We start from the raw sequence: 27,372 nt of genomic DNA, 5'->3' as shown, positions 1-27,372 counted from the left end.
GAGCCTTCGCGAAGCAGCCAGAGAGGGAGCTGAGGAGCAGGATTGCCAGAGGAGCCGTGAGTTCTGCCCAGTGCCCTTGACCTGGACCACCTGCACACACACAGCCTTGGTCCTGTGGCATTTCAGTGGAGCTGCTCATCGCTGATGCCGAGACACAGCCTGGATGGATGAGGAGGCTGGGAGGCAGACACGAATAAAATCCCTAGAAAAAAGACATTGTTTCAAATATCACACATAATAATAGCAGTCCTTCCAAAAAGCCCTATTATTGATGTATGATTAGCCATGTTGTGGAATTAAAACCATGTGTTTTGAAATATGATTTTTGCCATTTTCTAAAAAGTCTGTATGAAGGAAGAAATGAGGTGAGTGACCACAGATAAAAAGAAGCCAGGTAATTAGTATACTTCATTTTTTAATACATCACTTTTTAAAAAATATATAAATATATTTATATTCTTATTGGCTGTATTGGGTCTTCATTGCTGCACATGGGCTTTCTCTAGTTGCGGCAAGCAGGGGTTACCCTTCATTGCGGTGCACAGGCTTCTCAGTGCGGTGGCTTCTCTTGTTGTAGAGCACATGCTCTAGGTGCATGGGCTTCAGGAGTTGTGGCATGCAGGCTCAGAAGTTGTGGCTCATGGGCTTTAGGGCACAGGCTCAGTAGTTGCGGTGCACAGGCTTAGTTGCTCCGTGGCATGTGGGGTCTTCTCAGATCAGGGTTCGAACCGATGTCCCCTGCATTGGCAGGCAGATTCTTAACCACAGCGCCCCCAGGAAAGTCCCTAACACGTCACTTTGATGGATCTCCCTTTACACACAGTGCAACCCAAGGTCCCTCCCTACAGTGTTTTCAGGCAGAGAGAGAGCTCTTAGAGTCACACATAACGAAACTTCAAATATTCAAGTATGCATTCAGAAAACAGAGAGAGTGATGATAAGTGAGATCAAAGATACATTTGAAAAGAGATTCAGATATCTATTTTGGAAACAAGGAGAGCTACCATAACCAAGGTAAACATACATCTGAAAAAAGATTCAGATATACGTTTGAAAAACGAGGAGTCACAGTGCTAGAAGAGCAAAGGGGAGTTAGATGTTGAGAGGGTATAATATTAAGACTGTTTTTTACTTAAAAACTGTTTGTTGCACTCAGAACTAATCTGGGGAGAGGAGGTGCATGCAGATTTCCCCCATGGCGGTTAATACACAGATTTTGAGCTTCTAGAGGGCAGGTGCTGCATCTTTCCCGTTGTTTCACAGTTCTGTGCCTTCTTGATCACAGCTCAGTACTTATTTTTGAATAAATAAGAGCATTACAAATATAAACTCAGTTTTTCTTAAGCTCCAGTGTGAAGCAAAGATGGTTCAACAAAAACAAAACAAAACTGTACAGGCCTCCTGTTTCCTGCAGTAGACGCTAAGCTGTATGAGGGCAGGAGATGCAACTTACTTAACTCACATCCCTGGTTCCTAGCTCAGTGCCCGACACAGGGTGGGCCCTCAATGAATGAATAAATTAGATTATACGATGGCAAAATTTTCAGGGCAGGTAGGTCACCGTTAGAATACCTGGAGCTGATAAAAAGGAGACAAAATCGAGTCACGGGGCATGGCAGTAGTGTTTCAGTGGGGGACGGGGTCGGACACAGCTCTCCGCTTTTATGAGGCGCGTTTTCCATGTCTGCAGTCACTTGCTGGTTGCTTCTTCCTCACGTGTTCCCTGGACAGCGCGCCACTGTGGATGGTCTCAGCTTACAGCTGGGCACCTGAGGCCCAGCGGGATTAAGTACCTGCCCCCCCAGGAGCTGGAGGCTGGAGGAATGGACTAGAATAGATCATCTCTGAGGTTCCGTTCAGGGCTAAATTTCATTGCTCCACGATCTCCTGGGCTATTTCTGTGTCCTCTGACGGCCACAGAACTGGGAAAACAAAGAGGCAAACATCTGGCATCAGGTGGACCAGATTTTCCAGTGTTTGAATTGTTCAGTTTCCATCGGGATGACTTGTGTTAAGAAGATGTAAGTTGCATTTATCTGGTTTAAATGAAGTGGAGAGTTTTGTGATGATATGATAATGCACTTAGGCGACAGAACATGTCAGAACAAAGGGGAAAACCTTCTGAAGAATAATTTCTTCTGAATTATGTGTTTGGCTGTGAGGATGGCCCCTCGGTCACGGAATACAGGCCAGGACTCCATCTCTTGATTTGACTGTAGAAACAGAGACTTGGGTCAGTAAGGAGCCATTTGTCAACGCTCATTGAGATCCCGAAAACCAAGCCCATCTCTGCTCTGCCTTTCAGAGCTCATGGCACGTGTGAAGGAGAAGGATCTGCTCTGGTGACCTGGCCCAAGATTTCTGAAATGCAGCTTAAAACTTATAAGTAATACTTGAGTCATGGTATAAAGTTCCTACAGGGCAGCTTTCTCATGAGATGTTCACTTCTAACAAAGATGCTCACTAGTCTCTCCTTGAGTTCCAAATCCTATATGTGAGTCAGAGACAGAGAGACAGAGAGAGAGAGAGAGAGAGAGAGGAGAGAGAGAAGCCAAACTGCAAAGCAGACAAACAAAACCCCAAATAAGACCCTTAAACAAAAAGAACTATATGGCAAACATCATCATGTTGGAATCTAAACCTGCAGAGTTTAATTTGAAAATGAACTTCTCCATGAATTGGGTTCTTAAAAAATAATAGCCCTTGCTCATTCTAAATCCCTCTCCTGATTTCTGTGTGGCTATGCATGTCTAAGGCTAGGTCATCTTTTTCTTCCTTCACTGTAATCCAACTTTGCAAGGAAACTTGGAATGGCGATCTTGGTCCCCCCATCAGAGTCTGGCGCACCGCTCCGTGGGGGCTCGCCCTCTCATGCAGTCTGCCATGCCGGGCTTGGGTCATCCTGTCTTCAAGGCATGTGATACTGTGGCTTCTGGCCCTTCCTTTGGAAGATCGTTCTGCCATGTAATGAGTCAAGCAGATCGTTCATCAGCTCTGTTTTTTAATAAAACATGAATAGCACAGTTTATGGCTTCCACTATTCAAACAGCAGTTGAGCCTAAGAGGAATTATTCATCTTAATGGTTCTAACACTCATTTCCAAGCAGCCATGCTGTTTTATCAAGCTTTTGCCTGAATTAGAGAATGACTAGCCTTGAAAAAAGTGGGCTCAGCAGGAGCTGAATAGAGCCTTTCCAGGATGGTGGGCAGCTGGGATGCACATAGGCCTGTCACCCAGTTCCTTGTCACTGCAGACAGTCCCTCTGTCACCCCTGGGGTGGCAGGATGCAGGATGGGGGCTGGGGTCTGTGAGGTTTAGCATGTGTTTACCTGTGTCTCAAAGACACGCAGGCTCCTGGGAAAGCCTGGAAAACCTCCCTTTTCCTCCTCACACTGCCATAAAAATATCATCCCATTAAGTTAAACTGAATTTAAACATATGGAATCTTCCTGGGAAATCAGCAACCATGAGGGAGGCAGACTAGGAACTGGAAAAATACTGTATGCAACAAGGTTACTAATATGCCCAGTATGTTACTACCATGAGCACCATTTCACAGAGGAAGAAACTGAAGCTGAGATTTTCATAATGTTGCACTGCTAGAGAATGCTGGAGCCCAGACTCACACCCACATTTTCTGATTCCAAATCAGATGTGATTTCTATAGCACCCTTTGCTGCCCAAGTGCACTGAATTAGGGCCCTGATGGGAGCAGCGTCTAAACCCGAAGGAACAGTTGATGCTGGGGCCATGGGACGGCAGGGTCGAGCTGGAAGCAAGTTTTCAGGTAGGATCAGTTGCAGGCCCTCAACTCATGCTATGAGGTGACTGTCTGTAGGTGAGGCAGACCCAAACCCTTCAAACGGTGGTCACCCGGTCCATGACTCTCTAGCCTCCTTTGCTTCACTCTTAGGTGAGCTCGTGATTTTTTGAGCTGGCCTGGACTGCAAGATCAATGCCACATTTAACAGGCCAAGATCTAGAGAACCAGCCTCAAATGGCAAGCTCCAGTTTCGGTTAAGGAGCTACAACTTCTGAGCTGTTACCTGGGTGCTGTATTCGTGAAGTCAGGAGCACGAGAAGATTTCGTTTTGTTTTTCAAATTGTTGATGGCATTCAAGGGATTGCTAATATCTTTTTACTGTTCTGTCACTGCCAATGTCTTTGCCCAGATAAGAAAGATTTCAGCAAAAGAGTTTCTTAATGAACTGTTGCCTAACGCCAGGTTACCACTCAGATCGCAGCAGTGGGTGGGTTTCCATTAAAGGACGAACTTTACTCCCACAGCTGACAGCTGACTAATGTGTTAATTAGGAACCCTGTCCCCTTCTCCGATCACCCGAATCTTCTTCTAAGTCCAGCAGAGTGTATATATTGTGCCCATGTGGGTAACTTCATGGCATACTTTGGCTTTGACTTTGGACGTTTATATAAAAATAAAGGCTCAGTTGCCAACATGAATAGCTTTCTTTCTTTCCAGGGGAAATACAAGATGGAAAGAGTTATAGGAACCAGAAGTCCTGCCTTTCAGTTTTCTTATATCAAGAGCAAGTGATATTTCTGCTGAGGCAGTGTCTTTTGAGCAGTTTAGCGGTGTAGGTTGCCACATTTATTTCACAGGAAAGGAGTGAATCCATCAGGCCACTGAGCTTATAAGTACTACCCTGGCAGTCAGCCACCAAAATATAAATACTCTAAATGGACTAAAGGAAATGTTCATTCTGTTGTTTAGAATTGGACATATCCCAGGAAGGTAAATTTAATCTTTTTGAGGACTGCTGTTACAGAGCTGAATGGAATACGCATTTGTTTATCTCCTTTGTGATCTTTTTGTCTTCCCGGTGATACATTATGTATTTGTGATACGAAGCGTTTCAGCTGTCTCGCTCAATGGCCTTGCATTAGCTGATTGTTCGGTCCCCAGATTGCCATCGTTAAACAGCTTCAGCCTCAGCTCCGTCCAATCTGGGACCTGTTAGGGAGAGCAGTGGAACCAAAGAGGCCAGATTCCAACAGAAACAAAGCCGGGTGGAATTAGGGGGAAATCATTCCAGAGCCCAGTGAGTTGAGCTCTACACTTCTTAGTCTTTATCTTCTAAAATATCTGAAGGAATTTTGGTACTTCTTGGCATAATGAGGGAAAAAATAATGCCTCAAAAAGTTAAAAAAAAATTAAAGCCGTCTGTGGAAAAAAGATGGGAAGAATACCCCTAACACCATAGTTCAGAAAAACCATAGTTTATGAGACACATGCTGTGTATTTCATGGATATGCAAATGTTATTTTATTAAAGAGAAAGACCTACAGTGTATATTTTCACCTAACTACCATGTCTTAAGTAATCAGCTCAGGCCCTTGTGATGAAAGCTTTAATTACTAGAAGTGTGTCATTAGTCAGATGGAGAATGAATGATGTGCTGCATTTTACTGCTTCACATGGTACAGCCATTTGTGCCATAAATTCATTGACCTAATCTTAAATGATGTGTCCTGTAAGACAGACGTGATTCATTATTTCTTAAGTGACGATTTTTCTCTAATAATTTTTTGCTTCATCAGAAAGATTGCTTTACTGTAATTTTAGACTAATGTTCAGAAATGAAATGTAAGAAGACAGGGATACACACACATTCACACTCCTTACCCAAAATGAGAGAGTCATAAACTGTCACACTATTACCTAAACACTTTGGGATGTTGCAGAAAATAAAGTAGGTAACCATTAAGCTTTTGCTTTAACTGGAAAATTTGATGAAATACAATTTGCTTCGAACTTTGATGTCTGTAATTCTTTTTATGTGAAATAGATAAAATACGATGGAGAATCCTCATTGAATAATTGGGATAGATCTATAAGCATTCCTTATTTGTCAGTGAATTATTGAAAGTGAAGGAAGTGAAGGGAGAATATTTAAGTTATATTTAGATTATTTTTTGTGACTACTTGAAAATATTTATTTAGCTTGAGGAAACAGAGGAATCCTCTGGAGGCAAATAATTCAATCTGGCAATTTGAAAACCAATTAAGGATTTCAGAAAACTCTTTCCCCTTATGGTTAAAAAACATGATCCAAAAGAAATATGCCAGAAAATTTGGTATATTATTTTAATTAGCTTATTTCATTGATAATTTTTTTAATTCATGATTAAAGAAGCTATATTTGATCCTTCATTTCAAGCTTAAAAGTTTACATTTTAGGCTTTCTATGGATTCCTAATATTGAAACAGAATCAGGTGGCTTTATTTCATATTGGAATTTGAATGTCATGTCATTATACCTTAGCTTTATAAAAGTGATCAGGTTTTTAAAATAGTAACTTACATGTATCAAGTTTTCACTACTAGTTTAACCTTTATCTAGATGAGAATGCTGAGGGTCTGTTAGATTCTGTGTGTCTCTTCTCATCAGAGGCAATTCTGTGCTTATTTATAAACTAGGCATCTCATCTATGATTAAAAAAAACCCTCAACTCTGGAGAAACGTGAAACACTGTAGTGAAACACAAGAGTATCTTAGCATTGATTTTATTTTGTTTGTAACAAGCATTTTGAAAGGGTATTTTGATATGAGACTAAACAAAAAACTGTTTGCCAATAAGTATTTGTCATTCAATCTCACACCATCAAGTATATTACCTGCAAATATCAGTGGAAAAAAGTGAGAAGGAAAAGACTGGATTTATACATACAGACTCACATCTGCCATGAGTGTGTATGCTCACAATCACATACTAGCATGGCACCACTGTTTACAGGCTAGGAAAGCTGAGAGTTAAGTGAGATGAGTAATCAAATGCCCAGCATATGTTGTTTTTGCATTGTTTATGTGACCAATCATTATTAAAATTTATCATCCTTTAATGCCATCAGTTTACCATAGTTAAAAAAACAACATGCACCAGCAACAGGACAACAGATACCCTCCTCAACAAAAACAGGGTTCCATTTAGAGCAATATTGGAACCAGGGCTTTACTGAAAGAGATTCAGATTCAACGAACTCACCATTGCATTGTGTTTCAGAATTCTTCCTCTGCTGCTGTATGGCTGAGGAAATGACCAAAAAAAAAAAAAAAAAAAGGAAAGAAAGAAAAAGAAAAAAAGATTGTGTGTGTAATGTTCAGTCGGAAAAGTAAGGCACTGAAAGAACTATTGAAAATTTTGACATCTGTTTATCTGTTTATAGCTATGGCAAGATTACTCATATTAATTCTTGTTTAAAATGCCATATGAAGGAAAGACATTTGTGCAAACAAGAGTCATATTTGAATTGTAGATCATGTCTTCACCATCTGTGAGAGCTGATGGTGTTGCAAAATTAATGTGTTAATGAAATCACAATAATTTCTCCAAAGTAATGGGTTCTGAAGCCGAGAATGACTATTTTTTGAACTTTGATGTCTAGTGATTTCCAATTGGGAAAAGCTCTCAGCCTTTAATTAGTTCTGCAGCCCAACTTTAAAATAAATTTGGTGATGTCTTTCTTTTGCCAGGAGTAGATTTGAAGGGGGGCAGGGGGGGAGCCATAAAAACTTTTGGAAAACGTTCTCTGGTGTTTGAAAAGTTGTTAAATAAGATTGCCTGCCAAGAAATGTCACCAAAAATTCTGACTACTGAGAGAGAGTGGGCAAACAGCTCAGAAAATAATTCTAGCTTGCTGCAACATCACAGGTTGGGAATAGCTAAACCTCACACAGACTTCATGACTAATTCCAAGTTTCCCCTTGGAAGCCAGACATAATGATGTTCGGTGCTATGTGCTATTGGTTAACACAGTACACCCCTTCCAACTGCATTCCCCAACAGTCAATGGTGTAAAGTGACTTCGCATGAGGAGACTTTTAAGGGTCTATATTTCAAAGTCCATGGAACTTTCTGGAGAATTCTCCTCACCAGACCTGCTTAGATTTGCATGCACAGTTAGCCTCTTTGACCAGTGAAAATATGTGGGCAGATATTTGTACTCCATTTTTGTCAGATCTACCTTAAAGTCATGCTTAAAGGGACAACACAGTTTCTTTTAATTTTTAGAAATAGGAGATGGTGATAATTGCTGTTCTGAAGAGTTAATATTCATAAAGCAATTCTGGCTTCCAAAGATAAATCATCTTACAAACGTTAAGAATTTTACCTTTGAGAAGGAAACACTTCCGCCTGTTTGAAAAATTATGATAACAGTTGAAAGAACCCTTATGTAGAGCATGAAACGCTATCTACCAAAGGAAACTGCTTATCGTACTTTTTTCTTCTTTATCACTGTGTTGTAGGTATGTGACTGGTGTAAGCACATAAGACACACAAAAGAATACCTGGATTTTGGGGACGGGGAAAGAAGGCTTCAGTTCTGCAGTGCAAAATGTCTCAATCAGTACAAAATGGACATTTTCTACAAAGAGACACAGGCCAATCTTCCAGCTGGGCTGTGCAGCACATTACACCCTCCCATGGAAAATAAAGCAGAAGGCACCGGGGTGCAGCTGCTCACTCCAGACTCTTGGAACATCCCTCTAACAGATGCTCGCAGGAAGGCCCCCTCCCCGGTGGCTGCAGCTGGCCAAAGCCAGGGCCCTGGCCCATCGGTGTCCACCACCGTCTCTCCATCTGACACTGCCAACTGCTCTGTCACTAAAATCCCTACGCCAGTGCCCAAGTCCATGCCCATCAGCGAGACTCCCAACATCCCTCCTGTCTCCGTCCAGCCACCTGTCAGCATCGGGCCTCCCCTGGGCGTCCCGCCTCGCAGCCCTCCCATGGTGATGACCAACCGCGGCCCGGTACCGCTGCCCATCTTCATGGAACAGCAGATCTTGCAGCAGATCCGCCCGCCCTTCATTCGCGGACCGCCGCACCACGCCTCCAGCCCCAACAGCCCTCTGTCCAACCCCATGCTCCCCGGCATCGGGCCCCCTCCCGGCGGCCCCAGGAACCTGGGCCCCACTTCCAGCCCCATGCACCGGCCCATGCTGTCGCCCCACATCCACCCCCCGAGCACCCCGACCGTGCCGGGGAACCCCCCGGGGCTGCTGCCCCCGCCACCTCCGGGCGCGCCCCTGCCGAGTCTCCCCTTCCCGCCGGTGAGCATGATGCCAAACGGCCCGATGCCCGTGCCCCAGATGATGAATTTCGGGCTGCCGTCGCTCGCGCCGCTGGTGCCGCCCCCCACCTTGCTCGTGCCGTACCCCGTGATCGTGCCCCTGCCGGTGCCCATCCCCATCCCTATCCCCATCCCTCACGTCAGTGATTCCAAGCCCCCCAACGGGTTTTCCAGCAACGGGGAGAACTTCATTCCGAGCGCCCCCGGCGACTCCTCGGCGGCAGGAGGCAAGCCAGGCGGACACTCCCTGTCCCCCCGGGACTCCAAGCCGGGCTCGTCCAAGTCCGCGGACTCACCGCCCGGCTGCTCCGGCCAGGCCCTGAGCCTGGCGCCCGCGCCCGCCGAGCACGGGCGGAGCGAGGTGGTGGACCTGACGCGGCGCGCCGGCAGCCCCCCGGGCGCGGGCGGCCAGCTCGGCTTCCCCGGCGTGCTGCAGGGCCCGCAGGACGGCGTCATCGACCTGACCGTGGGCCACCGGGCCCGGCTGCACAACGTGATCCACCGCGCGCTGCACGCGCACGTCAAGGCGGAGCGCGAGCCGGGCGCCGCGGAGCGCAGGACCTGCGGCGGCTGCAGGGACGGCCACTGCAGCCCGCCCGCCGCCGGCGACCCAGGCCCGGGCGCCCCCGCGGGCCCCGAGGCCGCCGCGGCCTGCAATGTCATTGTGAACGGCACGCGCGGCGCCGCCGCCGCCGCCGAGGGCGCCAAGGGCGCGGAGCCGCCGCCCGAGCAGCCCCCGCCGCCGCCGCCGCCGCCGCCGCCCGCGCCCCCCAAGAAGCTGCTGTCGCCGGAGGAGCCCGCCGTGAGCGAGCTGGAGTCCGTCAAGGAGAACAACTGTGCTTCCAACTGCCACCTGGACGGGGAGGCGGCCAAAAAGCTGATAGGGGAGGAGGCCTTGGCGGGGGGCGACAAGTCAGACCCGAACCTTAATAACCCCGCGGACGAGGACCACGCGTATGCTCTGCGGATGCTGCCCAAGACCGGCTGCGTGATCCAGCCTGTGCCAAAACCCGCGGAGAAGACGGCCATGGCGCCGTGCATCATCTCCTCGCCCCTGCTCGGCGCCGGGCCCGAGGACCTGGAGCCTCCGCTCAAAAGGAGGTGCCTGCGAATTAGAAATCAGAATAAGTAAAAGGTTTGTATGTCCACCGGGGCTTTTCTCCGCACGAGTCAGTGCATCCCTGCTTACTTCTTACAAGGCAGAGGCGCGCGCGCGAGGTGTAGTCACGGTTTGGGGGTTTTACGGTGCGCCTTGTGTGGTCACACATCATCATCTCGAGCCCACGTCACTCCCATTTCACAGCTGAGGAAGGTGAGTCGCAGCATGTAAGTGCCATGCCCAAGGTCACTTACTTAAGGGTAAAGCCCAGTCTTGAACCTGAATTGAAACACTGTCTACTAATTACACTTGTATTATTAGGCTCATCTCTGTAAGTGGAAGAGGATGTGGGGAGGCAGGGGAGATTACTTGGGACCAGTTGATGTTCAGTCATGAGGTTAAAGAACTATGGTAAAAGGGGAGCCGAGCCGCTCCCTGGAGCTGGTAGCGTCATTGGCAGAATGTCCCAACTCACCAAACGTTCTCAATAACCAGGGGATTCCGTTTGCAAGATGAGAATAAAAACTCACCTTCTTACATGCCTGTGCCCACTGAACCCAGGCTGTGAAGCCCCATTTGCCTGGTAGGGTGTGGGAGCAGTTCCTGTTCATGGAGTCTCTTCCTTCATTTGTCACCAACCAGCATTCCCCAGGCTGAGCGTCAAGCATCACTGACCAGCTTTGCTTTCTCCCCTTTTTGGGCTCATCAGCTCGGCAGGTGGGGTGCCCCCCTCTCCAGGTAGTGGGAGGTTTTGACCGGGAAAGGGCAATATCACTGAAGTGGGTGAGAGTGCACATCCCTGACCTGGGGGGGTGGGGGGGGGATCCGACTTAATACCAAGTGAACCATAAATAATGAGTCTAGAATTTCAGCAGGGGGGAGGGAAATGAGCCTGTGTGGCTGCCCACTGTAGCCAGATGTGGCCTCATTTGGTCCTCCCGACAACCCTGGTGGCATAAGCATTGTCTGCATCTTACCAAGGAGGAAGATGAGACTTGGAGATGTTGCCCAAATCAGAGCTGGTAGGTGAGGGAACCGGATTTTCAACTCAGGCCTGCTAGACCCAGAGCCTGAGCGCTCTCCTCTGTCTACAAGGACAGCAAACAGGCTCATGTTCTGCTGAGGTTTATCAGCTATTTATGGAGAGGAAAGCAAGGGAAATGAATATTTACTGAGCACATAACTAGTGCAGAGCTCTTTCCAGGAGCTGGGAGAGTACAAAGGTGAAGGTGATGCATTGCCTGCCCTCAAGGCACTTGCAGTCTGGTGAAGATGTCCCCCACCCCGGGGAGGAAGGAGGCCTGGGTGGGAGAAGTGGACCTTCTAGGAAGAACAGTTGCCCACATTGGTATGTGCGGTCCTCCTCGAAGTGTTTTTCAGTGGTATTTATTTGGGTCAGGATCCATTTGGCAATCATTATTGTCTTCATTTTACTGATGAGAAAACTAAAACATAGAAATTAGGTGACTTGCCAAGATTACTAACTTAGTAAGCAGAGTCAAGATTCAAATTTAGGCAGTCTGACTCCAGGGCTGCATTTTCTTTAAACCGCTGTAGGAGAATAGGTTAATTGGTCCCTTTATTGCCCGACTTGATAAAAAAATTTTATCCACCTCAGTTGTCTTGGGGGAAAGTTCCTAGACAAAAGCCAAGCCTACTTACCAGTTTCTCTAAGTGTTTAGTGTTTTTTGTTTGTTTTTAGTGTGTTCAATTGAGTTTTTCAGCAACAGCGACGAAAAATCTGGAATACCAACCCATTACTCCACAGTAGGAAATATAGATGTGGACCAGAACACTTGATGTGGTGTGTCCAAACCGTTGTCTCTCAGTCAGAATATTTACATGGACGCCTACCTAACTTACAGCCAGGAGTTTGCTTGGGAAGCTCTGAGCCAGTGAAAGGGGCCCTGCTGGATGGTGTGAGAAGGGTTTCTCAGCCACCATAGTTTGAGGTTTCCTTTTCCATTGATGGCTTTGCCAGTAGGAGCAGAATACTGAAAATCAGTTCCCCAGTCCTTGATTTTACTCTGCAAGTTCTGCTCTCCAAAGACAAATAGTCTCAGCCTTCTCATAGGCACCTCAATTGAAAATGCCCCTGGTTTCTCTACCAGAGTAATTTAATCTGGTTGACAAAGCAGTGAGTAATGGGACGATGTGGGACAAAAAAAAAAGTGATGGTCTTTAGAAAGCCAGAAAAGCATCAAGAATTGTAATTTTAAACACTTTCTAGTGTCACTCATTCAAATGACATTAAAGGAAGAAAGAGAGGGTGAAAGACTTTACTACCATTACTAAAGTGAGAAGTTTTACTACCATTACTAAAGTGAGAAGTGACCGGGTCAGGAAGAGTGTCACTAGTCCATAAGTAGCATGGGGCCAAAGGAACACAAAAGCATGAAATATATGATGGCTATTTGGATGATATATGTTTCTGAATAGGGATTCAGGCTAGGGTCTTGTATGTGGACCAGAGTTGTTACTAAAAATATTAACCTGGCTTCAGTCATTTTCAGAAGATGCAATGGCAAATTTGCCCGTAGCCCCCTGAGATTGGAAATTTCTTTTTATGATGGGTCCCCCCCCCAAAATTACAGCTTTTCTCGAACGCCAGAGATGCTCAGGCTTTGCCGGCTACAGTGGGGTGACAAGGCGAGTGATTTAAGGTGGGGGAAAAGCACCTCCACTCCACTAAATCATGTTGCCTCTTGTCCCCTCTAGTCTCAACCTGCCGTAATTCACTCACATTCTCTGACCCTTCCTGATTTTCTGTGCACACGTGGTGCTGTTTTCTTCTGTGCCTTCAGAAACCCAGCCCATGCGTATGGTTACGGAAATTGGAAATGCATCCATTAAATAAAGGACCGCGTGGCTTTTGTGCCCTGACAGTGAACACTGTTTGGTGACAAGTTAAAATGAAAGGAGAAAGCATTAAAAAAACCAAAACCAAACCTGGGCTGAGTTGTGGTAGGTGAGGTGCAGGTGAGTGATTTCTCCTTGTGCTTGTTGGTGCCTCACTGTCTGTCAGTAACTTTCATCCGAGTTCTTCACGTTCACTATGCCCACCATTTTCATCCTGTATTACTATTTTTAAAAACCATTTAAAATAGATTCAAAGCAGACTGTGTCTTGAAATCAATAATCCAGGCAGCTACAGTTCTCTCCAAAGAAGTCATCATTTTTGCTAGTTCTTGGCAAATCATAGGGTTTTGGTTTTTTCCCCCATTTTGAAGTTATTCTGTTGCTGGTTACCTGACTTTATGCATTCTTGTTTGTGATATGATTACAAATGATTTAAGTGGGCAGATATTTTCCTAGATGCAGAACTAATTAAGTTTAGTCGAAGATTTTAAAAGGTTGGAAACTTCCTTTAATCTTCAACTTTTAAGATGCCAAATACCAGTTCTGCAGCTTCTGTAAGCTGAAAAAAAAAAAAATCCCCCCAAATAATAAGGAAAACAATGTATAAACATTTCCCAAACTGTTCTCTCCACAAAGAATTCCATTTATAAATGGAATACTCCTTTCTTTGTCTTTGCCTTGGAGCTTGGGGGATAGCTGTTTGTATTCGTACATTTTCTGAATTTCTACAGTTTACACTTGTTTATGGTACATTGGGGAGTTCAGAGTAACCATTTGCAAATGTTTGAAGATATTCAAAAGAAACCCTCCTCGCCTCCCCCCCACCCCCCGCCGTGATTTTCCGGGGAAATGACATCTTCTCTTTAAGTAAAATAATCAATGGAAAAAATGTGTACCATGAGTAACCCTTTCACCCTCACTTTTTCCATTCCCGAGGAGCGGCAAGACCAAGGGCTTCCCACCTTTGTGGCTCCCAAATTTCTTATGTGTTTCTAAAACCAGAAAGAATATTTGAGAGCCTTGTCCCCGGCCCCCTTTCCCAGATGCTCCCCCAGCCTCAGCAGCAGGGATGCCTTCCACTTTTTTGTTTCCTCTGGGAGAGCTGAAGAAGCGGGGCTGCAGTTTGGACTTTCTGAAGTTTACGGTTTAATTATTAGTCTGGCCACAGAGTCACAGTCCCAGAAAGGACTATTTCAAGAAGGGGGTAGGGGACTCGCCTCATTAGGGAGGCCGAAAGAGTGGAGGTGGCAAGTAACTTTTTGCCAGTTTGTTTTCTCCAGCTGAGACGTTTGAGAGAGTCGGCTGCCTGCAAAGTCAAGTCCATACAGTCGAAATATGACTGTAGGTGCCGACTATGAAAGTGAGGAAAAGAGGAAAAACTGTGACTGAGAAGAGGAGATCAGTACAAATAGGATGTGCTCAGGTCCTCAGCTAGACTTGAGATTTTTAATGTCTTAGTGCTTGGTTATTGGAAATGTTCATTGGTGACATAATCCCGGACGTTCAAGTTATGCCCATCTGTCAGGATGCAGATGGCTGCCCAGCTCTAGGTAGAGGTCATTCAAAGAGGCAGCAGCGAGGAACGGCCAGGTCTGCATCACCACATGTGAGTGGTGAGGACCTGAGAAAGCACTTGCTGTTGGTCATTTCAGACTCAGAAAGGAGAGTCTCCTGGATGAACATGTCAAGGTTGGCCTTAGACACATCTCGTTCAGTGTTGCCAGGTCTCTTTTAACCCTTAGGACAAGGAAATTGAAGGAGGGTTTTAACGTGCAGGCATCTGGCCTTAGATATTATTTCAATCAGATTATGATGGAATAGGAAATGACATATGTGACTCAGTATTTATTTCTTTCAGATGTAGCCATAGCCCTCCATCTTCAGCAGGACTGGAGCGAGGGTGAGGCAAGAGAGGTGCTTAGTGCGCAAGCTTCAGTGAGGACTCTCGGGGTCAGGCAGTGCGGTGCGAGTCCTGGCCCTGACCCACAGCCCTCCTGATCTGTGTGGCAGCTCCCCAAAGCCGGTCTCCATGGACTAGTCTATGCACAGCCTTTAGCCATTGCCCCTGGAATTTTGTAGAAAGCTTTACGTGCCTGTGCACAGAGGCATTTTCTTGAGAGGAGTGGTCCATAGATTTTGGCTTCAGAAAAGGTATGCCTTACATCTCTGAAGGATTATTTTGTATTGTCCCCAAGCAATATCTTGGGGAAATTTTTCTTGTTCCTCTGAGGAAGCGGAATTAACTGTACGTTTCCCTTAAAACTTGGAATTTATTTTTAGCAATTTTTGCTGCGGACCTAATATTGCAAAACCACTGTTACAGCCACAGAATGTAGCCCTTGCCTCAGTAAGGTTGCCTCCGTGACAAAATGCAAAAGTGATAGACCTTTCTTCAAGTTCCTATAACCTGTGAGTGCCTGTGGGGAAAGGAGAAAGGGGAAACAAGGAAAGAAACTAGCTAGATGCTTCACGAGCACTTGGACTTCCCAAGTTCGTACTGTGTAGGCAGATGCTGTCCTTCAGTGGAAAACCTTCTGCCCTGCTGTTGAGGCCGAGGGAGGAGAATGGCTCGAGTCAGAGAAGTGGATGGATCAGTAGACACCAGGGCATTGGCGCGGCTGTGTCTGGGCGCGCTACCGAGCCCCCTAGCTCCCTGGCATGCTTCTTCACCTGGACAGAGTGTGCTTGGAAAGGTGAGAGCATTCGACCAGCTGTTCACAAGCCATTGCCCAGAAGGGCACTGGAAATAAGCTCCCTGTCTGGTTTCCAATGAATTACTCCCTTACAGGCCCGAGCGACAGCCTGGGCATCCTGGTTCAATCATTTACACCTACCTTCATGCAGACAGACATCTCGGAGGGGCAGAGGTGTTTGAGGACCAAAATACACTACAGCATGGAACACTTACCTCATGTCGTGGAACGCCCTCCACCACCAACACTCTGCCTTTTCCAGACTCTCTTGTCAAAGAAATTGTGTCAAAGGGACAGAGGGTGGCCATTCTAGTTTCCTTCCCCCTGTCCCATGCAGAGTTATTTTGTATTCTTCAGTTGCTGGTTTAAATAAATGTACATGGACGCATATTAAGGCAATGCATTCTGCATGTGTAAACTTTTTTTAAATGCCTCAAAAACATAAAAGGAATTCATTTCAGAGAAACAAATAAATCAGCTTTAAAAGATAAACAGTTTAGCACTGGCATTGTTTAACAGGGTCCCATCCTTCAGGAAATGGAGTAAATGCCATCTTAGATGCCAGCTCTAAATACTAACCACGGAGAGCTCTCCTCCAGATTTCTGAATTTCCACAGCGTTCTGCTAGAGAAGAAAGCAGGGTGGGGTCAGGATTGAGAACTTGAGGCCATCAGCAAGGAGAGGAAATGCACACACACAACTTATTTCGAGGGTCATTTAAAAGATTCTAGTGAAAATGACTGGAGCAAAAGCAAAGGACAATAACAACAAAACTTTGAAATTCATCTCTTGTGCTTTCCAAAGGTCCTGAGTATCCTAAACATTCTTAAATTGGACACCAGTCCAGTTGTCCTTGAGATCCCTTAACTCTGAGCTCCTAGGGCCAAACCACAGCCATAAGCAACATGCTTGTGCAGTTTTACCAAATGCACAAGTCTGACTAGAGAGAAGGGAACACGGGAGCAGAACTGCCTTTCCACACGGGTGTGGGGTCAGGACTGGGACAATCAAAGCTGTCCAGCACTCCCCGGCCTCGTCCCATCCGGAGAGTTGGCTGCGATGCTGGTTGGGTCATCATTTCCCCCTTTGAACCTCTGGTTTGTTGTCTTTCTTTGATAGCAAGCTGTGTTTTGTTTGGGCTAAAAAGGGAAGTAAGAATGTGACAGAAGAACAGAAGGAGAAACACACTTTATGGACTCGTTTGATATGAAACATTGACCTAATGTCCAAAAAATGCAATTAAAAAGTGTATCTCTCCCTCATTTGCATGGCTTATTTCCCCAGACATGTTTTTGGTATTGGAAACCAATGGTATTCCCATACAACATGTGTCCCAATTTGTAATGATATCCTCCTTGCAGCTGGCTTAGTTCTCCAACTGTTTCTAAAATGTTACTGTCTTAAATTTGAGCCAACCTACAATAACAAATTATCTAGAAGCAAAGTGGCTAAGCTACATTTGGTGAGAGAAGGGGAAACCCTATATTTCATCCTTCAACTCTTATTTTGGAAATTCAGACTGTAACATGATCTTTTTCTAAGGAAATCTACACACGCACACTTTAAAAACTGCATATTGGGTGTTGTAGGAGCAAGAATGATCAGGTTTAAGTTTCCCTGCAAAGTTCTGCATCCCATCAACAAGTTCTTTTGATATTTTAAACCTATATTTAGAGTAATTTCAAGATATTTGGAGCACATGTGGTTAAATGTAAAACTTTGTCATTATGATTTGTTAGATGCTTATACTTTAAATATTTATAAGCCATTTTTAAGTACTTTATGCAAAAGCTTTCTGCCACTAGAATACTGTAATTGAGTGGTATCTGAGCATCATCTGAGCATATAGTAGATACAGGGTGAAGTCACTGCAGCATGCATGCACCTTCTTCCTGCTTTTCCAGTTTTAATTCAAATGTCATTTTTAGTAGATTCAGCTTATTTTTTAAATATATAAAAAGTCCTAAACAGGATTGGTTGTCTGTGATTTCTTTTTTTAAATTACCAAGTCCCCCAAAGGTAAAAACGTTCAACTTGAATCAGATTGATTCCTACCTCTTTTCCTTATCCTAAGAGTAATTAGTAGAACTTTCCGTTAGCATGTTAGATCCGAATCTGTGTCCATAGGCACTTCACGTGTCTTATTGTTCCTCCAAAATGTCTTAGAGACAGTTTATTGGTGGTTAGATTGAATTCTTTACTCTTCCCCCTCAGCCATCTTGGAAACTAAGACACAGGATCCCATCTTTATCATAAGTAGTCTGTTTGAGCACTTACTATGAAAAAGAAGAGTGGGATAAAAACCTTTTTCCAAACTCAGAATCCATTTACGCTTCAGAGGTTATAAATTTCAAACTGACCACAGGCCTCTGGGGTCACACTCTTTACGGCTGGCAAAATGCAACTTTCTGGTACGAATGGGGAAAAGAAGACTTAGAAGGGCTCATAAGCTTTCCTGGACGTCTAACAGCTCTTACCAAACAGCATTTTCATGAGTTAAGTGTAAATGAGTCAGAAACGTATAGATTGAATTTCTTTTAAAATACACATGGGTTTAAAAATTAAGGCCAAAGTGCTTGGCAAAATAAGTTTTGGTTTTAGCCAAACCCCAAATGTTTGAAAAAATAGTCCTACAATTTGCCAAACCAAAAATATATCCAGGTCCCTCCATTCCTCTCATTTAATACGATGGCATCATACACATGGGACTGAATGTCTGTGTTCACATCCACCAAGGTTTGGGCAACATGAATCCCAAATACTAATTGAAAAACTATGAAAAACTTTTTGTGGAAAAACCTTATGACCTTGCAAATGAAGATGAGCGGTCACTAGTTCAGGGTTCTGATTTTGACAGCACCCTTCACTGTCTGAGCCTCTGATCAACTTGTTCTCTGTCTCAGCTGTGTGTGTGTGTGTGTGTGTGTGTGTGTGTCCCATGCACAGGAATAATAACTTCTTAAAAATCGTATATTTGGAATGCTTAATTTATACTTAATCTATTACAATGCACAATGATAAACTCTTAATCATATCCAAACAGAGGGAGGCAGTCTCCTTTCACTCATTTATGGTTCAAAGATAGTCTTCATTTATTTCCCTAGAGGGTAAAGCATATCCACTTTCAACTAACCGTATTGAATACTGACTCCATGCAGGGACACTGTTATTAAGAGATGGAAGGGAGGAGGGAAGGAGGGAGGGAGGGAAGAGAAAAAACGTGGGAGAGGGAGTGGCAGGAGTCTTTGACTTGTTCTGAGGCGCTAGTAACCTCCTGAGAGAGACAAGAAAATAACCAAGGTCACTGTTACAAGCATCATGCGGAACCTACAAATGATGCCATACTGTAGACAGTGGGCTTTGGCGAAGGCAGGGATGGGGGCAGTTCACGCACTGTCGTAACCGAGTACCTAGCTCGGGGTTGGCAGGATGGGCACACGAGTATTTACTGAGCGAATGAATGAGAAGGGTGTCAGAAGAGGCATGGTCAATGGTGTTACCATGATAGGGTTCCACACAGCAGGTGAGTTTGGAGTTGGGCTCTAAAACTGGGGAGGGCTATGAACTGGCAGTCGGGAGCAGAGGAATAAGGGAGGCAGTAGGATGTCAAAAGCCACAGATGCAGAGAAGTGGAAGCCATGCGAAGGATGACCTTCCCCTGCTCTCGCTGGAGCAAAGGGCTTTGCCACGGAGGGAGAGGAGAGCAGGCAGGCAGTGGAGCAGCGGGTTGTGGAACTTGTGATCTGTACCTTAGGCAACGTCACCATGACCTCGAGCAGAGGAATGACAGGAGGAAGTCTGTATTTGCAGAAAATTACTTCAGCAGCTGTTTGTAGACTGAAAGGAAGCAAGAGAAAGACTGGCATCACCGGAGCCGATCGTTGCATTCTGATGACAGGCTGATTACCAGCGGTGGGTTCTAAACATTGCAAGATGTTGTTGCCGCAGTGCGAGGGGCCAGGGCCGCCGCGTCTGTGTTTTAAGTCTGTAAAGCCATTGTGGCAATGCAAGGGGAGGATGAGCTCTTTTCTTTGTGCCCAGAGCACGCCTGAGAGGTTTCATAGCACACAACTGATGGAACATTCCGAAGTTCAGTCAAGGGGGATGCTGGCTGGCTCCAGGTTGCCATGGAAATAGGGGCTCCACCCTTCTGACCAACTGGCTGCTCTGAGCCTTAGGCCAGCGGGGCAGGGCGTTGTGCAGGCCAAGTGGGGCACCTGGACCGTGGCCGTAGCGATGCCCAAAGCTCTGTCTTTGGACGAAAGAGCAGCCACCTTCAGAGCTCTTCACAGAAGCTGAATCAGATCCTCCCAAGGACCTGCAGGTGCTCTTAAAGGAGTTTGGCAGCTTTTGGAGATTTCCTTTTATCTTTTTTAACTTCCCAGGCTGTATGCCTTCTGAAGCTTCCATCTGTGGTGACAGTGGGCTCCTGGTAGTGAAGGAAGGCAGCAGTGTGGTTTAGTGCATACAAACTTCTGCTTTGGGATTGGGCCAGCCTGGGTTCAAATCCCAGCAGAGCCAGTTACTGAGGGAGGGAGGATGACTTTACCTCCCTGAGCCTCAGTCTCTAGGTCGTACCATTGCTGTGAGGAGCAGATAAGAAAACATAGGAGGAGGGTGGCATATCGCAGGTGCTCAGGAAATGGAGTTACTGTCCTATCAGAAAGGCAGTGCCTGGGAGGGGAGCCCAGGGCTGAAGTGAGGTCTGCTTGGATCTGAAACCGGCTGTGTCGCTTACCAGCTGTGAGTTTGGACACGTTTTATAACCTCCTTGTGCCTACATTTTCTCATTAAATAATTGTAACAGCTAATATTTACTGAGCGCTTTCTATACGTAAGCAGTGTTCCAAGTGTTGTATACCCACGACAACCCTCTGGGGAACCATTATTAAACCCATTTTATAGATGAAGAAACTGAGGCACAGAGAGGTTAAATATCCTACCCAGAGTCACTGGCCAGTAACTGGCAGTGCTGGGATCTGACTGGCAGCCTGGCTCCGGAGTCTCCCTGCAAAACCAATGAGTGTGTCATATATTTTAAAAAAATGAAGGTAATAACCCCTACTTCATGGAGTTATCAGGCTCCAGTGTAAACAGCAGATGTAAAATGCCTGGAGGGAGCCTTGCGTATATATAGTAGGTGCTCATTATAAGAATTGTCATGGTAGCTTCTGCAGCCCAGAACTTCTTCCCTCCATGTATAATGGGATGTAATGAGACACTTCCATGCTGTCAACTTTGGACGTTAGGGAAACGATTCCAGAAATTCTCCTAAGATGTTCCACTTTTATAAGTAGAGACTGGGACAAACAGAGCAAACGCTCAAGGTCACTGACTGGCACAGCCAGGATTAGAACCTGAGTCCTCATCTGCCTTTCCCCTCAGTGGGACACGGGATACGACCAGAGCTGCTTGAGTTACATGCCCTGTGCCAAGGACCAGAGTCATATTTTTGCCACCCACGGCATTGCTTCCTCACACCGGGCAGCTGATTTCAGAGAGGAAATAGGTTGTACCTGAACATCTGGGGTGGAAGGGTTGCAGGAAAGCAGTTATTAACCACACTCTCCATCTCCTTGGCTGCTGGGGAGGGGGGAACAGGGAATTAGTATACTTGGTTTTATTTTTTACATGAAGTTTCCATGAATATGAGGCCCTTCTCTCTTTCTCGCTCTGTCTTTCTGCTTAAGGGCTGGTTGTAAAGAATAAATAAAATGTCAGACTTCTTTTCCAGACCTAGCCTAAAATCTTAAAGTCTGTTGATCTACAGGCAATAGCTACAAGCCACATAAAGCTGCTTTTTTTCTCTGGGTCCTTTTTTCCTTTCTTTTCTTTCTTTCCCTTTTTTTTTTTTTTTAAACTTAGACTGCCTGTGTTCAGATTGTATAAATAAATAACAAATTCAGTCTTAGGACAATAAACATCTACTTTTGTGTCCAAGGCAGAATTTTTGGAAAGCACATGAGCCAGCATCAGCCCGTTTGTGTATTGGATAGGACTTGAATGAAAATGTAATTATTATTTCTTATCAAATAATTTCTCGGAGTTCTTGTCTCTAAGGCCCCTGCCAGCTTTGACATCGTGACCCCTGCTTGTCGGGGTGAGGAAGGGGAGAGATGAGACCTGGGCTGGGGGTAGCACTCTGAGTGTAGCATGGACTTTGAGGTTGTAGGAGCTGGACTTCAATCCAGCTTTACCCCTTTTAGCTGGCGACCCTGAACATGTAAGTTCCTTAACCTTCCTGGGAAAGTTTCCTCATCTGTAAAATGGGAACAGTAATAAATACTTAAGTAGCATTGTTGTTTTGATAGAATAAGTTTATAAAATATACTTGTTTTCAAGTGAAATAAATATATAAAAGTGCCTAGCGCAGTATTTGACATAAAGTAAGCGCTCGGTAAAATGTGACTCCTTTCTTTGAAAACACTGCAGCTTTCCCAGACTATAATAGGCAGTGCTTGGTCCTGAAAGCCAGGGGGCATAGGGCTCAAGGCTCTTCTTCAAAATTTCTTGCAAAAGATTAGCTATATCATGTAATTCTTCATTTTATTTTTCTCTTTCACAAATGGACGTAGCCACTCGCTCCAGTGCATTTGTGAAAATGTGTGCAGTGAGTCATGAATCCCTGCCTGCTTTTAGAAAAGGACCAGAGATGGGATGATCTGTTATGCTTCAACTCCCAGGTTTTAGAAAGGACTGAAGGTGGCTAAAGAGAACCCACTGTCCAGGGTGAACATAAAGGCTTTTGCAGCGCACAAGAGGGGGTTCTCTGGCTCAGGTTCTTTGTCCCCTAAGGTCTTTTAGAGGTCAGCAAGGGATAGCAGTGGCCACTCATATGAATAAACAGGTCTCTCTGCCCATTTGACTCATAGAACCAGCTAAGCAAAGAAAAACAAAATTTAAAATTGTAAGGCAAAGAATTAAAGATGGAGTTATCCCACTAGGGGGTCTTATATGGTTGGGATTTTTATTGATTAGAGAGTAAAATAAGCGATATTGCTGATGGAGAAATTATAAAAAAGGAAAGCAAGGCCTTGCATTTGGTTTAATTTTTTTCCTTTTAAGTAATATGAGCCTTAGCTTATCAGAGCTGTGGGGTGGGCAGCTCAGTGGTGATGGAGCTTACCCTTGGCCCCACACCCCTCTCGTCACCACGGGTTATTTGCCATAGCAACCATGCTAGAGAGGAGAAGGGATGTTTTTAAATTACTTTCATCAATTAGCGAGCTATAAGAAAAGAGATGCCATGCGCTTCGTAAATGAAAACGTTTTCCAACTTGATAAAAGCCATTTCAGAACTCTTCATGAAGCAATGGTCGATGGAGGAGAGAGGGAACCATTTTTTGGCGAAACCTCACCAAGCTGTAGCCCTTTCTGGGATGGGCTTGGTGCAGAGACCACTATCTGGCATCATACCCAGGCTTATCAGCTGGTGCAGGCGACTCTGTCCATTGACCACGGGGTTCTACCCTTGTGAGTGTCCCAGAATAGCTGCGGCTACCTGAGAGCAGGCCAGTCCTCAGGGACTCATTATTGTCCCAGATAAACAGCGTGGCCGAAGCCAGCACGTAATAGCTGTATTTAACCGTGATAAGTGATGGGCCGACGTGCCCGAGTGAGTGGCATCACGGGCAGGGCTGGCGTAACTGGACAAAGGCAAGCCGGCCTGGCAGCGGGCATCTCTTGCACGTCGTAGGATCGATGCCACAACATTTTGGACTCTGGGGAATAAATATGACAGACCTGGAAAGCCTGCCTTCTAGACAGGTAAGCTAGGACAGAACTACTGGATTCCAGTTATGCTAATGACAAAGCTATTTGAGGAAGCGAAGAAGAAGAAACATTTGGAAAATGGATTAGATTAGCGGAGGCAGGCTTCCTGGTGGAGGTGGAATCTGGTACCGTGGAGAGACTGTCTTGGAAATGTTGGGATGTAGAATAAAACAGACGTTTTCTCTGGATACACATTTACTCTTGTGAGTGGTTGCCTGGAAATTATAAATTTTCCTTTTAAACGCAACCTGCATACATCTCAGCCTGTAAAGGCCAAAGAAAAAAAGGTGAGAATGACTGTATGTTGACAGTATCAACATTGAAAGAAGTTATTAGTCCTCAGGCCTATTTTTATTCTCTGTGATGCTCTGAAATACCTGTGTGATAAAGGAGGAGAAGTAACTCAGTCCCATTCTTAGCAATCAGTGCTTTCCTGATGAAAGGGGAAAGTGCCGGTGGACAGAGCCTCACGCAGTGCACTTGGTGTGCAGTTGTGCCTCCATGTGGGAGAGACTTTATTCCTCTGGCCAGAAGGGGCAGCTGGGCCTGGAATTCTGAGGACACCAGCCATACATGTCCGCTGGAGACCACGCACTGTGGAGCTCGTCTTCATACACGGTGCATACGTGGTCCATGGGATGGGTTATGTGTGTGTGGTGGGGGGGAGGGCCCTGGGCTGTCATGCCTTCAGAACAACCCTCAATTCAGAGGAAAACCCAAATGTGAGGGACAAGTAGAGCTACTTCCCCAGAACCCCCAGCATTAAGGAACACTGCAAAAATCTCTGCCAGAGGGGTGTGTGTGTGTGTGTGTGTGTGTGTGTGTGTGTGTGTGTGAGATTCATAGAAAGAAGGAGACTTTTTCTGAAACTTGGGACTTCAGGGTTGAGAAATTAATAGTCTTTCTTCTACACAGAGAGCAATATATACCGCCGTAGTTGATGGTGGCTTTGGTCCAAAGATCCTACAATCACAAAATATGAGAGATGGAAGATGTGATAGAGCATCTCATCCAGGCCTTCATTTCACAGAGGAAGAATCCCCACTTGGGGAGGTTAAAGAATAGGTCCAAGGTCACACCGCTACGTAGGGTTCATGCTGGATTGTAACCTGCGTCTGTCTCATGTATTGTAGAAATTTCCCCTTTACTCAGATCAAGAAATTTAGACAGAGAGGACTAATTGTTCCGTAAGACACCTCTGCTCGGCAGGGGCTGAGCCGGAACTGGCTTGGGCTCTGGAACGTCCTGCCATGATCACTTCCTAATACTCCAAGCTCGCTTCCTCCCCACTCCGGAGTTTCACACCTTGCAAACCAATAACTCTCAGGAGGGTGGTTCTTCATTTTCATGGATTCCTGTGTCACCAACACAGGGGCTGCCCTGAACCAGCCAGCGCGAGGAGGACGGAGGAGGAGACCTTCAGTTCACCCCCTCCTCAAATGTTATCCGCCGAGAGGGACGTGCACGGCCACCATCTGGCCTGGGTGGGTGTCCCAGACACGGCAAGCGTGTGGCGACAGGGAAGGAAACGGCACGAATCCTCCCTTTGCTGTTCTCTTAAAATAAGCTTGGTGTGAGGAGGCTTTCCGAGCAGCAGGAGTGGGGCTGCAAAAAAATAGAGTGTGGTGCAGCTGCACCCTTTAGAACTTTGGGGGAAAACACATATTATTTACCAGACAATAATAGATACCAGAGAATACTAATGATTATTATAGTGTTTGGGATGGCAAACGCTGTGGTTAAGTTTCCAGAATGGCTCTCATTATAATCCCACTTCCCTAGTCCCTTATGAAAGCCTTGAGATTTTCTCCAAGTAGGCCGATGCTGTCCATGTTTGGCCTTTGTCCAAAGGCGATTTCAATATAAGGAAACCTATTAGAGAAATAGTCCTCTTTTTTTGGGGGGGGGGGGGCATTCATGATTACATTAAAGAGAAAAGCTACATCCTTGAAAATGCAGTTGCAGAAGTGAGTGAGCAAGTAGTTTAAAAAAGTGGTGGTGTTTCCCAGCCACTGGAAGAAAGCATGAAGCACCTTCCCCCCGCCTCGCCTTTTCCTTTTTAAAGAAAGGATTCAGAGGTTCCCTCTGACTACAAGATTTGGTCACTCTTGGTCCCAAGCCCAGAGGTAGGGATGGTTTCCCTCCCTCCAAAGCAAGTTCCAGGCTGTGCTTCCTAAACAAAAAATAAATCCTCCCCAGAAGAGGCTACGCTGTGTCTTTGGATCCATTTGGGTCCATGTCCAAGGTCTCTTCCCAATCCTTTGTGACCTCTCATTTGATGATGGCCCTTGGTGTTTTTGCTTTTGTGCCTCTTCTCACCATTGTGTCTTAGAAACAAAGACAGAGAGAGGAAGGGAGGGAGGGAGGAAAGAAGGAAGGAAGGGAGGAAGGAAGGAAAAAAGAAAGGACGGAGAGAAAGAGAGAAAGGAAGAAGAGGAAGAAAAGAAAGAAATGAAAGTGAGCTCTTTATTCAGAGATAAATACCCACATTTCCAAATCTGACCATGCCAAATGAAAAGGTTTCCATGGCCTTGTAATTCCACTCCCATTGCATATTTGTGGTGTTTTGCATTTTCACTCCGGTTATTTAATATACATATTAAACGCACATGGATCTGGTGATTTAATGTGATTTGGGGAACGCAGGCATTTCCTGTCATTCACGTCCAGATTTTCGAACCTCGTTCTTGGCTGATCGCTGTTATGGCTACCATTAGCGCCAGGACTGGGACGGCAGGGTTCAGAGCACAGCCTTGGCCTCCATCCTCCCAGTGGGCATTTTCACCTCCTCACACGTGCTGAATTCATGCTACAGACACCCTGAACACGTTTCCAGGTCTCTCTGTGTCCTCCGTTTCTTTGCCTGTAAAATGAGGAAATTGTGTATATCATTGCTGGGGTCCCTTCAAGGTCTGCATTCTGTCACCTGAAGTTATTTGTTCGTTGTTCTAGGAAGGATCTCAACAGTGGTAAAGATGATTACAAGTCCTCTGCCACCACCTCACGTTAGCCACATCTCACCCATTCACATTGCTGACATCCCCATTTATTGGGAGGAAAAAAAAGTGCTGTTTTGGGACGTGGGGGACAAGAGCTCTTTGACTCTCATTCATTCATTTGACGAATGTGTGTTGAGCTGAGCACATTTGTCCCTGGGTGTAGGGACGGGAGCAAAACAGACACGGCCCCAGTCCTCGGGGACTTCACAGTTTAGTTGGATGACTTCTGAATGGCTACTTCCTGGCGGGGCGGCGGGCTGGGGGTGGGGGGCGGTGACTGAGTATCCCCAGGAGGTTTCAAGCCAAGAGACGGGCAGCAAATGAAATAAGCCAGTAAGGATAAGAGAGGCGGCAGAGCCCCGCGTCTGTGGTGCCAGCTGGAGTGAACATTCCCCAGAAACCAACTTTCCTGGTGAACAGCCCTGTTCAGGACTTCTGCCCCGGGGTCCCAGTCCTATGCTTGGCCTGCACATGAAGGGATGTGAGTGGCTCACCTTTGTCAGGCAAGACCCACAGAGAGGGGCACTTCGTCCAGCTCAGTCGCCCCTGCAGGAAACTTTTGAAGAGAGGTCTGTGTGTCCCAGGAGTTTTTCATGTGCTAAAAAGTCCATCTCATGGCCTTTCTCCTTTGCAGCAAACACGAGGGCTGTTACACAAGGTACAGGGTTTCAGTCTGCAGCACCAGGGTCCCCCGATGACCTTGCCTGGCTTCGGGGTGCCCTTGGGCCACTCCAAAGACCTCCTGCCAGTGAAGTGCAGTAACGTGGAGAGTGAACGTTGCCGGGTTGCAGAGGATGCTGTTGTGGTCTTTTGGTGAGGGTGTGGTGCGCCATGTTCACTATGGTACTCCAAAA

The 27,372-nt window shown here is 45.8% G+C and overlaps 1 protein-coding gene across 1 annotated transcript in view; it reads left to right on the top strand.

Moving 5' to 3' along the window:
* SOBP (sine oculis binding protein homolog) overlaps positions 1-27,372 on the top strand; it is a 158,674-nt gene that overhangs the window by 129,448 nt on the left and 1,854 nt on the right. The window contains exon 6 of the mRNA XM_057740222.1: positions 8,269-10,230. Within this exon, the coding sequence (XP_057596205.1) occupies positions 8,269-10,227 (1,959 nt within the window). The 3' untranslated portion in view covers positions 10,228-10,230. The remainder of the gene's footprint in view (positions 1-8,268; positions 10,231-27,372) is intronic.

Source organism: Hippopotamus amphibius, chromosome 6, assembly GCF_030028045.1.
Source record: "Hippopotamus amphibius kiboko isolate mHipAmp2 chromosome 6, mHipAmp2.hap2, whole genome shotgun sequence".
In the NCBI taxonomy this organism is placed as follows: Eukaryota; Metazoa; Chordata; class Mammalia; order Artiodactyla; family Hippopotamidae; genus Hippopotamus; species Hippopotamus amphibius.
Note: the sequence above shows the minus strand (reverse complement) of the source record. Positions and strands in the feature narration are given on the sequence as shown.